Source organism: Manis javanica, chromosome 4, assembly GCF_040802235.1.
Source record: "Manis javanica isolate MJ-LG chromosome 4, MJ_LKY, whole genome shotgun sequence".
In the NCBI taxonomy this organism is placed as follows: domain Eukaryota; kingdom Metazoa; phylum Chordata; class Mammalia; order Pholidota; family Manidae; genus Manis; species Manis javanica.
Window position 1 is genome coordinate 57960659 of NC_133159.1, and position 15126 is coordinate 57975784.

The following is a 15126-nucleotide window of genomic DNA, read 5'->3' on the forward strand; positions in this document are numbered from 1 at the left end:
TCATCAAGATGAAACATTACTATTACCAATTATTTATGTAAAGCAAGTAAAAAACTCAAAACTATACTCCAACATTTTAGTTACTCAGAAGTCACTTCACTAACTCTAGGTATCAAATGCCAACAGATTACTACTGCGTGGCTTTGAGAAATCAAAGCATTCTATATTCCTTCTTACTTGCAGAGTATAGACACTTTGTATCAAACTAAGTTTCCTGAACGCAGAAAAAAAAAAATAAAGGACAACCTCATGGTGCGTAGAAATCACAACCAGTTGCAGTCAAGTTGGGATCTGTTTGTACCATGGTAATGAAAGTAGGTGGGGGCAATTTATATGTTTGAAACTCAAGACTCCAAGGTGGGATGGTGGGAGAGGAAGAAAAGATTCACAGTTCCAAAAACAAAGGAAGGAGGTCAGGTTGAATGAGAGGCAACCTAAAATTTCTTATGGTCAAAAATCAACACATCGAAGGCCTATGTCAAAAATAAACAAAACAGCTTCTCACAGGAAACTTTTAAGTGGGCAAAGAGGAAACATTCCTTTGCACCCACAAGAACCTATCTCCTTACCACTGGCATGCTATTACGGAAACGGTCATGATTTACAGGCATTTGGCCCGGATGACGGTCAAAAGAGAGGAAAGAGAGGTCTGTTGGAGAAGAGCCTAGGATTCCAGAGGCCTGGGGGAGGCACACCCTAGGTTCAGGGAAGGAGAGGTGGAGAGGGGAGATCACTCCTCACCGTGATTATCTTTCTGCCCGATATTGTGCGTGCGGATGAGAGAGGACAGTCTCCTCACATCCCCCTTGAAGACGCACTCGTGCACCGGGTAGTGTGCGGGGCAACTGCCTCCATCTACGACGAGAGCAATGGGATTGGTGCCCGCTAGAAGAGCCGGGGACTGGGAGGTGGTAGTCACGGAGGAATTGTGCAGTGGCAGGGCTGGGGCGCCGGGAGGGTTGGAGGAGACCGGAGCTGTCTTCAGCTGCAGCCGGTGGTGATGGTTACTGAAGATCTTATGACAGGCTTTGCCTCCCTTGCCGCTGCCTCCAGTGCCAGTCCTGCCTCCGGTAAAGGTGCCGCCGAGGGCAGCCGCCGCTTCCTCATCCCCGGGCTCCAGCAGGTCCCCCTCTTCCTTGCTGGGCTTGTGATCCCTCCGCAGTGAGCGGATCTTCTCCCCGGTCATCGCCCCCAGGGGCAAAGAGGGGATCGGGGAGGCTCACCGCGGGCGACGGAACTGGCGCTGCGGCGGCACAAGGCGATTAGAGCGGCGGCCAGGAGCCTCCAGCGCAGCATGAACTCCCAGAGCGCCCCCGAGACCGGGACAAACACATCTCCCAGACGAAGAGCCGGCTCTCGCCTAGGCACCAAGGACGCGCGCTCGCTGGGGGGAGCTAGAGCTCAGGTGCCCACGAAACCAGGATGCCTGACCCGCCGCCGCCGCCGCAGCCACTGCCTCACACCGAAAAACAGGGCACAGCCATCTTACCCTGGCTTCTCTCGCGAGAGCTCCCCCGGGAGGGAGGAGGGAGGAAACACCGCGATAAGTGAGCTGCCCGCTCCCTCCGTCGGACCTTCTATCAGCCCAGAGTAGCCAAGCACCGGAGCTGGAGTGTCTGAGCTGGGAGACTGAGCTTTGGCACTTCTGGCGTCGGCGGTCTGAAACCTTAGCCTGCGTTTGAGATGCTCGACGCACGTTAAAAACTGACTTAAACACTCCGATGTCTAGGCCTCCCGCAGGGAGTCAGACTGACGCCACTGCACTCAGGATATTGTGGGGAAGTTGGGGCTCCTATGGCCAGGATCCTCGCTAAACTTAAAACACCTGATGATGTAACTGGGCTGTTGCTAGGCTACCGCTTCCACACCTTTAGGCAATAAGCTGTTATTGTACTATATAGAGAGCTCGGCCAGGTGCTCTGGGCGGAGGCAGAGACGCTAGTGCTCGACCTGCCGCCGGGACAAGCCAGTTAATAAACCCTTTCACCCCAAAGAACGTTTGCTGTCAATTTCTTTGGTCACATTGAATCCATAGCAAACTTGCCCGGGGCTGAAACCCACTGGCAAGACAGATATGATGTCAGGAGATGATTCGCTGGACACTCATTCAATAAGCGTTTACTAATCATGTACTTTGTGCCAGACACTCAGCTAGTAAATTTATTAAACACCACTCCTGGCTCCAAGTTGCTCAGCAGAGGAGAAGACACGCGATTGTATACAATATTTAATTGCTGAAGTAATTAAGTGGCTGCGGGGAAGTGGGTTGCACAAAGGAGGGACAAATTTTAGTGCTGGGGTGTCATAAAAGTCACCATAGAAGAGTTTAGGAACTGACCTTGGAAAACAGGCTATCCAGCAGCAGGGAGACGAGAAATCACTCAAGTATTTGTTGCACGAATGGCTTTTGGGCAGGCGTCAAGAGTTAAAGTATGGGAAGTGGACGCTGAAGGACGGTAAATAATAATTGTCTAACTGGAATCTCACCGGACTAATTCATGAACCTCCACCTAGCGTCAAATTCTTAAGAAACGTAAATCTGCCATCCATAAAACCTTTACAAAATAAGTAAAGCTATGAGAAACCGAAGGGGAGGGGAATTACTATAACGTATTAATGATCTTCCTTCACCTAGTTATCCCACCAAAGTCCCATTTACTTTGACAGCTGTTTCTCTAAAATATCTTTTCTCTTAAGCTTTATTACCACCTCCATCCTGTCACAGAAAAATAACTGTGGGAACTGGCATCTTCTCATCCTCTGCTGCCACTCATATTTTCACTTCCCATCTTCTTTCAAATCTATTCAACTCAATTTCTTTGCACTGTTCTTTCTCTTCTTTTTTTTTGTAGGGGTGAGAATTGTTCCAATTGTATTCAAGCATTAGCCAATCAGAACCCAAAGGATCTTACTCAGAAAGCAAGAGAAACTTAACACATACACAGAAATATGTTGTTCTTCCACAAGAGCCAGTAGCCTCCAGGACAAGAGAGATAGGAAGAAGCCAAATCTTGCAGGAATTTCTTTGTATATCATTTGAAAAATTTAGGCTTTATCCCACAAGAAATGGATAGCCTTTAGTTATGCTAAACAGGAGAATAGCATGAGATTTGACTTCTAGAAAAAATTACTCACTCATACTTTAGAAGAGTATATATCAAGAACAAAGTACAAAAGGGCTACTCTGGAGCCAAGGAACCTGAGAGACTACCACAAAAATCAAACAATAATAATAAAAAGTATGTTAATATACACAAGTAAAATTCTGGTAGAATACATGCATTACACAGAGTTAAGAGTTGTTTTCTCTGATAGAATTGCTAAATGGCCCATTGCCTGCATTGCTTGAATTTCTTTTTAAAGAGAAAAAGTATTACTTTTTATTAGGAGACAGATCTGGGTTAACATTCAGGAGTTCTCATTACACAGTTATTGCTGCCACATAAGTCAATCAGTTTCTGAAGAGTGTATAGACTAAGAATTTAAGGTCCAGTTTAGAAAAAAACACCCATATATAAAGGATGTGTATAGGAATCATGGCCTTATTATCTCCTACCCAACACCATTCTGAATTAGGTGTCCCTCTGAGACAGGACCATGGGTGTAGTCAGAGTAGGTTGAGGGCCTCCAGAAAAAGCAAGGCAGGATATTTGCAGTCAGAGCAACATGCAAGGAAACCCCCTACTAAAACTCTATGTTAAACATTCAGCTCTACAGTCATTCTTCGAGATCAGTTAATGTACCCCAGATAAAGAAGAGTAGCACATGTTTTTATTATGCTAATCATTTATAATCATGTGTAAGATTCACTTTAACATGCTAAAAGGCCCAGGCCTCTGTACTATCTTTCCTCCCTCAGATCTGAAGTGATTTTGCAAACTGGGCAAACTAATTTAGCACGCAGGCCCAGCCATAAATGACACAGTAAAAGGCAAGAAGGATTCCACCTTAAAGATAAGATTGCATTTTAATACCAAGAAGTTAAGAAGTTAGAAATTCTTAACTTACTCTTTAGCAAACAATACCTCAGCCCACCTTGGGGCCTGAGCAGGTGGCCTTGTTTCATATGCCCCCAGACCAAGATGCTGGTATCTCAGGGAGAAATGATCAGAGGAAGTTGCTTGTGTTAATTCTAAATATTCAGAGACTACCTAACAAGTCCACACCCCTAAGCTTTTTTTCAATTCTCAAAAATCCTCAACTGCCTATAAAACCCCTAGACAATGCACCACCCAGGACTCTCTTGTCCCCTCCTGGTGTGAGCTAGGAACTCTGTCCTTTCACTTTATCTCTAAATAAAAGCCTGTACCTTTCTCTCCTACCTTGAGTGTCTGTGAAGCTCATTCTTCGGCTTCGTGAACAAGAACTCCGGCATCGCCTCTTTGCCTTCTTTCCGATTTCCCCTTTTAACTTTTGTTTGCCTCTTTGATGCTCTTGTCTGCCTCTACTAGTCCTTTAAGCTCTCAGACTATTGGAACTATGTTTATTTCTGCCGGATGCCCAGTTACTTACAGGTAGTGAAGTAGTGAATGCTTGATATTAATAATAGACAGTTGTTGAATTAATTAGAACATAAAACCCCAAAGTATCCACACTGAACCAAGAGAACTGTACCAGACACTAAACATAAAATAATCCTAAACTGCCTACACTGAAACGGACTACTACTCTCTTGGATTCTAATGTGAGACCTAAGAGTAAATACATCATTTTGGGATTTTTTTTTCATTACAAGTAACAGTAGATGCCACTGAAATTGTCTTAAAGGAATTTATTGACTTATGTAGCTGACAGGCACAGAAGTGTGTTCTCAACAGGGCCTCCTCCAAACCTCACGCCCGTTTCCCACTGACTAGCAGGGCGCCACCCGCTGTTTGGACAGAGGCGAAGCTTCCCCCAAGGACGCAAGATAGCTGCCTGCTGTAATGCCTCTGGCCTCCTCCTCTCCAGGGGCAGAGGGAGGGTCTGCGGCCACAGAAGTCTTGGCTTTCATAAGAGGACCCTGTCCAATCCTGTGTCCAGTGGAGTGCTGATCGGCTCACGCCTGGAACCAAGTCCTCCAAATGCAAAACTATTTCATAAAGGGAATGAGCTGGAAAGATGATGGGGAGACAAATACAAGGGTGGTCAGCAAAAATACTACATGCCGACTTAAAGTGGGATTTTACCTGAAAAGAAACTTACCTGTTGTCACGCTGTCTTGGCTTCATTATGATGAAATGCGCTGTGATTATCAATTACATTATTATGTGAGGAGTAAACAACTTCACCATTAGATATCATATTTACTTTTTAATTTAAATGCTATCGAGATAGAATTCAGTCCAACAACTCAACTATGTAACTCAACTACTGAATTTACCAGATAATAATCTGGTCCTATAGTTTAGCACTTCTTAATTTCCCTTCTGATGTGTCTAAGAATCCAAATAATTGATTTGTCATGAATAGCAGAAAGAAATACCTTTCGATAAGTGGCTGCCTTACGTGCTCACTAGCATCCATCAATGACTAGAGAATTAAGCTAGTTCTAAGAATGAATTTTTCTGAATTTTGGTGGAAATGCATATATCTCTATTGGCTATAGACAAAACACCTAATCCCCATCCTTGTGTCCTCATTTAATAAGAGCAATAGTATCACAGTATGAAACAGAATGTACTCTACAAAATAAAAAAATCTCACGGGTTATATTTAGCTATAAATCTTACTCAATTCTCCCTTCAATGTATAGTATGTATTTCTAATGTAAACATTAGAGCAACTTTAGTCTACATCTTTGATTCTCCTTCTCTGAAGGTTTGTATTTCATATTTTCACGATAATCTAGAAGATGATTTTCCTACACTCCCTATTGTTTGACTGGGCCTAGGAGACTGTTGGCCAGATAGGTAATACAGCTGCCTGGCTAATGAGGTTTTCGTCTTGACCATCCCATGACAACTTTCCTAACAGTGCACTGACAAATGATAATAACAAGCCATGTAAATCAATACCTTCTTCACACATTTGATATCCATCCTTCTAGGTCTCAATATTTTTCTGTTTCTTCTAAATCTGCCCATTTCCTTTCTCAAACGCAATGCTGAGCAATTTCCTTTCCTTCTACTGTATCTGATCCATGATAAACAGTGATTTAGTCAGATTTCTTTTAAGTAATCAGAAAAATTCAGAGAGGCAGGGTTGCCAAGGAAACCAGAGTCAATAGCTGTAGAAGTTCTGGAAGGAAGTAATTCCTCTGAGACAGATAAAACACACAGCCTTATAAGGAGGGAAAGAGAGGAGAGATGCCAGGAAGATAATGAGAGGATAAGTCAATATGAGAGGAAAAGGAAAAGGTAAAGTGCAACATTTAGAAATGAAATTATTTTTAGATCACAAACAAAGGCTTGAAACAAGGGGTAGAACAGGGATATGAATGGGTTTTTCAGTGAAAGAAGAAATTAAGATATAAAAGGTAAATATATATGTAAGATTTTAAGTGGAATAAGGGTCAGTACTTATGTCCATGGCTTCCTGATTCTGTTGTATTTTAAATTACTTTATTGCCCAGAATACATCTAACTATGTGCTGTATAGATTAATCTAAATACTCCTCAAGAGAATATCCAGCTCAACATGTCTGATGTGAAACTTAACTCCATCAACAATCCCACTGGTCAAACTTGTATTATCATTTCCATTATTAATTCCTCCCTCTCTTTTAGCCCCACATTCAGTGACCAAATCTTGACCTTTTGACCTCCCTTCATAGCTCTAAAATGAAACCATTTCTCTCAGTTTGACACTGGCCATACTTGGGTTCACATTCCGATCACTTCAAACTACCTCCCATCTATTGTGTTTCTAACTCTTATTTTTCACTTGTGTGTGCATATCCAGAATCCCATATCCATTCACCCCATGGATTACTATATTTCTCAAATAAAATTACAGGACACCCACTTAATATGGATTTCAATTTTTAATATAAGTAAGTCCTAAATATTGCATGGACAATATTGCAAATATTGCAAATATCCATTCAATTTTACACTAAAAATTTTTATTGTATTTATAATAAATATTTTTAAAATCTTTAATAGCCCTCTAGATTAAAGAATCTGATATAGATTACAAAGAACTGAACATGAATTACAAACACCTTCACAGTTTCACTGACCCTGTTTACTTCTCCAGTCTTTCCACTTGAAGCTTGTACACAAGTCCAGACATGCTGAACAATCATGAACAACCAAAACATCTCCAAGCCTTTGTCCATACCATTCCCTCTCTCAAAAACCCAGCTCCACCCTCCTTCATCTTGTCCTGAACTCTCAAATTGCAAATTTGGTATCAGTATCTTCAAAGAAACTTCTCAGTCACCTTATCTCTGTATGGATTACGTACTTCTCCCAGTTAAGAGCTGCTTATTCCAGTTCTCTGTATCTTTTGTTGGTTGTCAGTTATTCCAGGCTTCTGGTCACACTTATTGAGGAGTTTCTTTGTTGACTCTGCATACATTAACTCATTTTTTAATACTTATGTTAGGCAGGAAGACAGGTATGAGCGGGGTGGAAAGAGAATAAGGCCAGTAAAGCCCACTAAAAGGGGCTCAAACAGTTAACCAGTTAAAAGTAGAAAGCTCAGAAGGCCAGGAGGAACTTGGCCTAGAAGTTTGAATACTCCCCAGATAAAGAAAAGCATCTCAGCATAGCCTATGTTTTCACTGTGTCAATTAGAACATATCATTGTAAGATTTACTTTAGCACCTGCTAAAAGGACCAGCTCATTCAGGAAGAATTCTATCTTAAAGCTAAGATTGCATTTTAATCAAATGGTTGGTGGCTCAGCCCACATTGGAGGCAAGGCAGACAGTCTTGATCGATAGGCTTCCAGACAGAAGCTGATATCTTGGAAAGGAATCAAAGCAGTATATTTCTTGTGTTAAGTTAAAAAAAGAAGAAACTTAATGTCTTAACAAAGATGAACATTCTGGGACAATTTGGCTGGTCTGCATCTGGCTCTTTGTCACATTCCTGAATGTCCTCAACCACCTATAAAACTCTAGACCCCAAACCTTTAAGTATGTCTCTTCTTTGAGGTAGCCCACACTCCCCTTTTTCTGAGTGTGCACCTTTTTGCTTTAAATAAACTTCTCATTGCTCAACTTATAATATTTTGTCTCTGTGCTTTTCTGGTGGTAAGTGTCTTTGTTACTTTTCTTTGTCATTCTAATTCTCCACATTTAAGCTCAAACCTTCACTCCCTCTGTCTTATTTCAGATAAATAAGGAGGGGCTGCTTAGAGCTCAGATCTGGGCTTGCAAATTACCATTCCCCAGACAGAATTGCAGTTTATGGTCATGCTCTTTAGTAGCCTGCCTGAAAGTCTTCTTTATTTGTCTCTAGGAAGTTCACAGAACATAATCTCACTCCATCCAGTGCTCAGCAGCCCCCCCAAATCCTGGGGTGGTAGGGACTCAGTTTCCATACCATGCAGATCCAAGTGGATACTGGATGCCAGGTGACACTGGCTTAAGGAGTTAGCAGGGGTCATGCCCCATGCTGAGTATCTGTTCAATGAACTTCCTTTACTATTTTAATGTGTCATTGCCTGACACTCTTGCTTTAATAAATTCTTTCCTCACCTGGTACTCTGACTTCCCTGCCTCTCTGAACCTGAACTGACCTCTCCCCCAAATGCTTATAAGAACCCTATAAATTAGACATTGTGTTAGCCTCAATTACAGTTGAGTAAATTGGACTCCATTAAATTCAATAAACTTTCAAGGTCAAAAAGGCATAAATGCAGACACATGAAAAGATGCTCCACATTGCTAATCATCAGAGAAATGCAGATTAAAACCACAATGAGATATCACCGCACATCCAAAAGGATCACCATCATCCAAAACATAAACAACAACAAATGTTGGCGAGGTTGTGGAGAAAGGGGAACCCTCCTACACTGCTGGTGAGAAGGTAAATTAGTTCAACCATTGTGGAAAGCAGTATGGAGATTCCTCAAAAAACTAAAAATAGAAATACCATTTGACCCAGGAATTCCACTTCTAGGAATTTACCCTAAGAATGCAGAAGCCCAGTTTGAAAAAGACAGATGCACCCCTATGTTTATCGCAGCACTATTTACAATAGCCAAGAAATGGAAGCAACCTAAGTGTCCATCAGTAGATGAATGGATAAAGAAGATGTGGTACATATACACAACGGAATATTATTCAGCCATAAGAAGAAAACAAATCCTACCATTTGCAACAACACAGATGGAGCTAGAGGGTATTATGCTCAGTGAAATAAGCCAGGCAGAGAAAGACAAGTACCAAATGATTTCACTCATCTGTGGAGTATAAGAACAAAGAAAAAACTGAAGGAGCAAAACAGCAGCACACTCACAGAACCCAAGAATGGACTAACAGTTACCAAAGGGAAAGGAACTGGGGAGGATGGGTAGGAAGGTAGGGATAAGAGTGGGGGGGAAGAAAGGGGGCATTATGATTAGCATGTATAATGTGGGGTGGGGCACAGGGAGGGCTGTACAACACAGAGAAGACAAATAGTGATTCTACAGCATCTTACTACACTGATGGACAGTGACAGTATTGGGGTATGTGGGGGGGACTTGGTGATGGGGCCAGTCTAGTAAACATAACGTTCCTCATCTAATTGTAGATTAATGATACCAAAATAAAAATAATAAAAAATAATAAAATAAATAAAGCCATAAATGATGTCCAGGATTGGAACTAGGCAGTCTAGTTTCAGATCATGTACTCTTCATTGTCTCCACATCAACAAGAAACAGTCTGTTTTTCTATAGCATGTGATTATATAATGCCAATTAGCTAATACATGTTTGTGTATAGGGAATCCTGTCAGTATAACTTGAAAGTTGAGTTAGTCTACAGGGATTTTTTGTAGGCAAGGAGAACTGGACAGCAATAATAGAATTATACCCTACAACAGGAAAAGAAATCTACCCTGTGATATAATGATTTATTATGTAAAATAAAATGAAATTTCATGTTTCCCCCTGTGGTCTCACAGGCAAAGAACTATGCAAGCTGCTGAGAAGATGCCTTGCAGCCATTCCTGCCTGTGTCACAAGACTGACAGCCCCTCACCCACGACCACAGAAAAACCAGCCTGGAATGCTCGAAAGATAAACCTGTCTGGTTTTTGTATCTCCTGTAGACTCTTTTAGAATAATTAGCAATACTATCATTGCTTCCTCTCACACATAGATGACATCAGACTATTCATTGTCTGTTCCTTTAGAGCACTGCCCTGATGTATTGATTGACAGATACATCGATCTGCACCCAGACCCTGTCATAAAAACTGTATTTAAGATGTTCCCAAACAAAGGGCTTTGGGACAGTTTTGATAATACCAACCTGAAATAATTAGTGTAAAGATTACATAACGTAGAATATATGAGAATATTTTGGGAAATTGAAAGTATTATATAAATGGCTAGGTTTTAAAATTATTATTACTATTACCTGCACTTTTCAGAGCACACTGATGGGCTGCTTTTTCACCATTGTTCTCAGTAAGACACTGAATAACTTTTTCTTAAATATAAAAGTTATGTTGACTTCAATTGCCAATTATAAGAAATATATATATATCTGGCCTTTGCCCCATTTTCTAGCTTACAGGTCCCCAAACCCTTGAAATTTCCTGAAAGATAAAAGCAATATAAGTGTCTTTTACTAGGTTAATGGAGTGACCTTTGGAAAGCACCAAAGTATGAAGCTGGTTGCCAAGGAGCCAGCCACATGCTTAAAGGGTTGGAACTTTCAGTCCCACCCCCTGATCTCCTTGGAGATGATTCGGCTTGGAGGTTAAATCATTTGCCAATGGTCAATTATTTAATCAATCATGCCTAAGTAATGAAGCCTCCATAAACACCCAGAGGACAGGGTTCAGAAAGCTTCTGGCTTAGTGACTACATGGAGACTAGGGAGAAGGGCATGCTTGAAGAGGGTATGGGAGCTCTGAGCCCTTCCCACATACCTTGCCCTATGCACCTCTTCCATCTGGCTGTTCCTGAGTTATAGCCTTTTATAGTAATCTAGTACCGTAGTAAGTAACAAGTTTCTCTGAGTTCTGTGAGCCTGCTCTGGCAAATTAATGGAAGCTGAGGAGAGGGGATCATGGAAACCTCTGATTTATAGCCAGTTGGTCAAAAGCACAGGTAAGAATCTGCACTTTCCACTGGCATCTGAAGTCCAAGGGGGATCATCGTAACCTCCAATTTATAACTAGTCCATCAGAAAAACAGGTAACAGCCTGGGCTTTTAACTGTCATCTGAAGTGATGGGTGATGAGGTGTAGTGTTGGTAGAGTCTTGCAGGACTGAGCCTTCAAACTGTAGATCTGATGCTATCTCAGGGTAGATAGTGTCAGAACTGAGTTGAATTCTTGAACATCATGCTGGTGTCTGAGAACTGCTTGGTGCTATGTGGAAAGGTTCCCCCCACCTCCACAAATTGAAATTCATACCACAATCAGTTTATACCCTAAGCTTGGATGCTGTACAGCCAGGAGCCCTTTCAGATCTATATTAAGAAATGTAAAAATAAGCACCTGACCCCATAGCTCCTTTACAGAGAAATACACCCCCAGCCCTGCTCAGCTCACAAGACTTTCTCCTCTCCCCATTTAAAGCAATCCTACTAGTTATAGCAATTCTATATCAACACTGTCTTCACACCAGCATTTTTACTCTAGTGCTTTTTTACATATTTAATATTCCCTGAAGTAGTGTCCAGACACATTAAGCTGCCTGCCTGGACTGTCTAAAGTTTCTCCTGAAGTAATAAGTATTTTCTTGATATTTACTGTGCCATAGAATTGCATACATTCTGAGTGGTGTGTGTCAATCCAACATGTTATTTTTATTGCATAATCTTGTAGATTGTTAGGGTTCTAATGGTATATAGATGATACATAAGGTTATAGTGTCAACCCAAACATCCTGAGTTAATCATCATCCCAAACTTATTATCATTCCAAGCTTAACATTTTCATCATCATAAGTATTATGTGGCCAGGCACTAGAGTGGTTATTTAGGGAAAAAAATGATGTAAAAGTTATCCAAAACAATGGTTTCTGCCAATAAACATGCTTAAAATCTACTAAGAGAGAGAGGGACTATATACATTAAGACAACAAATAGTAATATTGTTAAAGGCAGCCAGAAATGACAGACAGCTAAGCAAATTTTATGGTACCTTTATGATAGTATTGGAGGGGCATTAAGTATATAATTAGACAACCTGGATTACATCTAGGCTCAGTCATTTGCTTTGCGATCCTTTAAAACAGGAATAATATTCATTTTACAGGATTGTGCAAGAATTAAATGAATAATACATAGCAAAGTGCCTCATATATGGCAGACACTAAATAAATGTTAATTTCCTTTGCTCAAACAGTGTATATAAACATCACTCAAATGCCTAAGCATTTGTTTTCTAAGGACTATAAATAAATTTGGCTGGGTCATTATCTCACAGTAATTAAGAGTATATTTTCAAAAACTGTGACTCCTAACATTAACAATGAAATCACTGCAAAGTCAGAGTTGGGTTTTTGATCACAGGGAAGTCAAAGTTGTGTCCTCTTGACTATCCCATCCTTCCTCTTATTTTTAATGATACTTTTATTGAGAAATAACTCATATACCATACAGTCACCCATTTAAAGTACAATTCAATGTTTTTTAGTATATTCACTAAAGAATTATGCAACCATCATCAATATCAAGTTTAGAATATTTTCATCACCCTGAACCCATTAGCAATTATTCATCAATATACCCCAATCCCTGGACTGGCTAAATAACTGGGACCTTGAAAGTCTCACCACTTCCTTAGCTTAGTCCAAGGATCTGCCACTTTTTTGAGAGTGTGGCCTTTTATTTCTAGCATACTTTGGATAGAGATGTAGAGAATGGATGGAAACAGGTCAAAGGTCTTATGTCATACTCTGATTACTAACTAAAAGTGCTAGAGATGATTATAGCTTTGTTTCCCGACGAGGGAGAGGCAACTCTGGTGGGGCAATGACTCAACATGTAACCAGAATGGAATGTGGTGATCTGCTATCCCAGTAACCAATTGACTCATGTGTGATTTTCAACATGTATAATTCCCTAATGACTCCTTATCCAAACAAGTAGGGGATAAACACTAAGCAATCAGTGTCTTATCACACAGCCTCTGGACCCTACCTGTGCCTCTCTGATTTTCTAGATCCTTTTTGGCATCCTGGTTTTTATTTTCATTTTTTATGCCCAAATCCTTCTATTAGTTACCTGTTTGCTATACAACAAATGGTCCCAGAATTTAGTAGCTTATACAGCAAACATGTGTTATCTCACATAGTTTCTGTGGCTCAGGAGGAGTTTAACTTGAGTGATGCTGGGTCAGGGTCTTTCACATCATAGCAGTCAAGATGTTGGCTGGGGCTATAATCATCTGAGGGCTTGACTAGGCTGGAGAATCTGTTTTCAAGATGGCATACTCTAGTGTTAATTGTTGGCTGTAGGCTCAGTACCTTACCATGTGGACTTCTACCTAAGACTCCAAAGTATTCTCACAATATGGTAGCTGATTTCTCACAGAGTGACAGATCCAAGAGAGAGAGCAAGTAGGAGGCCTTAATATCTCTTATGACTTAGTCTCTGGAGTCCTATAGCATCATTCTACTTGTTTAGAAGGGAGTCATTAAATCCAGTCCACAGTCATGGGTGGGGGAGAGAATTAGGCTTCAACTCTTGAAGACAGGAGTGTAAAATAACTTGTGAGCATATTTTAAACCATTGTTGTCTTGCTCCTTCCTCCAATCTATTCTCTTCTGATGTCTTCATCTAAGGTAGGAAGAAGATGGAAATGTCTACTTTCCACCTATATATCAGGTTAGAGTGTTTTTCTTGTTCAGTCTTTTTTTATTTTTCTATAATTTTTTAGTAGGTAAATGAGGTGTATTTATAGGTGAATAGGTAATCAGGTATGGGTAAGTATTGTAATTTGGAGTCAGAAGACCTCTGAGTTTGAGTCTGGGCACATCAATTTGCTTGTATAAATTTAAGCAAGCATTTTAACTGCTCTGAACCTCAGTCATCCCATCTGTATAACAGAATCATGATAATAGCAACCCCAAAGGATTAGTGTAAGGATTACATAACATAAAATGTATGAGAATATTTTGGGAAATTGAAAGTATTATATAAATGGATAGGTTTTAAAATTATTATTACTATTATCTATACTTCTTAAAACTGTATTTTAGTATAGAACACCAGCACCATTTTTTCTGGAGTCAATAACACAAATTTTTTTATGTAAATTACCAGCTCATCTCTACTGATTTATTTAGCAAGAACAGTGAGTTCTGCCCCAAACTAAATTATTTCTCCATTGGAAAATATGAAATGCTCCATTGTATTTTCACACCAGTAAGTTTCAAGAAAAGAGGAGTTTATCTTTTTTTGTCATTAACACATGACAGCCTTCTTTTAAGGTAACTGGGCCAGAGACAGCATAGTTGAATAAGTGAATGATTTTAAATGAACTTGCCCCTCTAACTGTAGTCCATCTCTACTGGGACTTTTCTTTGAACTAGAAACTGGAATTTATATAAAACTCAAAGTTTAGTAAGCTTTAATGTTTTTAATTTGAGAATGAAAATTCTCAAAAAATCCATTTAAGGATGACATGGTTCTTGAAAAATAAAGCATCAAAATATTAAGAAAATACATATAATACAAATGTTAATTACCTTTTTATATATCAGTAGTGAAAAAGTGGAATTTGAAATTAAAAACACAATACTATTTACATCAACATCCCCAAAATGAAATGCTTAGGTGCAAATCTAACAAAACAAGTGTAAGATCTATATGAGGAAAACTATAAAACTCTCATAAGAGGTATCAAAAGAACAAGATAAATGAAAAGACATTCCATGTTAATGGATAAAATGACTCAATATTGTCAAGAAATAGATTCTTCCCAACTTGATATATACATTTAATGAAATTCCAATAAAAATTCCCATGTTATTTTGTGGATACTGACTGACTGATTCTAATGTTTATATGGAGAGGCAAAA

The 15126-nt window shown here is 40.0% G+C and overlaps 1 protein-coding gene across 3 annotated transcripts in view; it reads right to left on the bottom strand.

Moving 5' to 3' along the window:
• Positions 1-1999, bottom strand: part of ANKRD13C (ankyrin repeat domain 13C) — a 133362-nt gene extending 131363 nt beyond the window's left edge. For 2 of the 3 annotated variants that reach the window (XM_037024340.2, XM_073234119.1), the window contains exon 1: positions 742-1999. In XM_037024340.2, the coding sequence (XP_036880235.2) occupies positions 742-1186 (445 nt within the window). In that variant the 5' untranslated portion in view covers positions 1187-1999. The remainder of the gene's footprint in view (positions 1-741) is intronic. The other variant, XM_037024339.2, reaches the window with a different exon arrangement.
• Positions 2000-15126: the final 13127 nt, after the last annotated feature.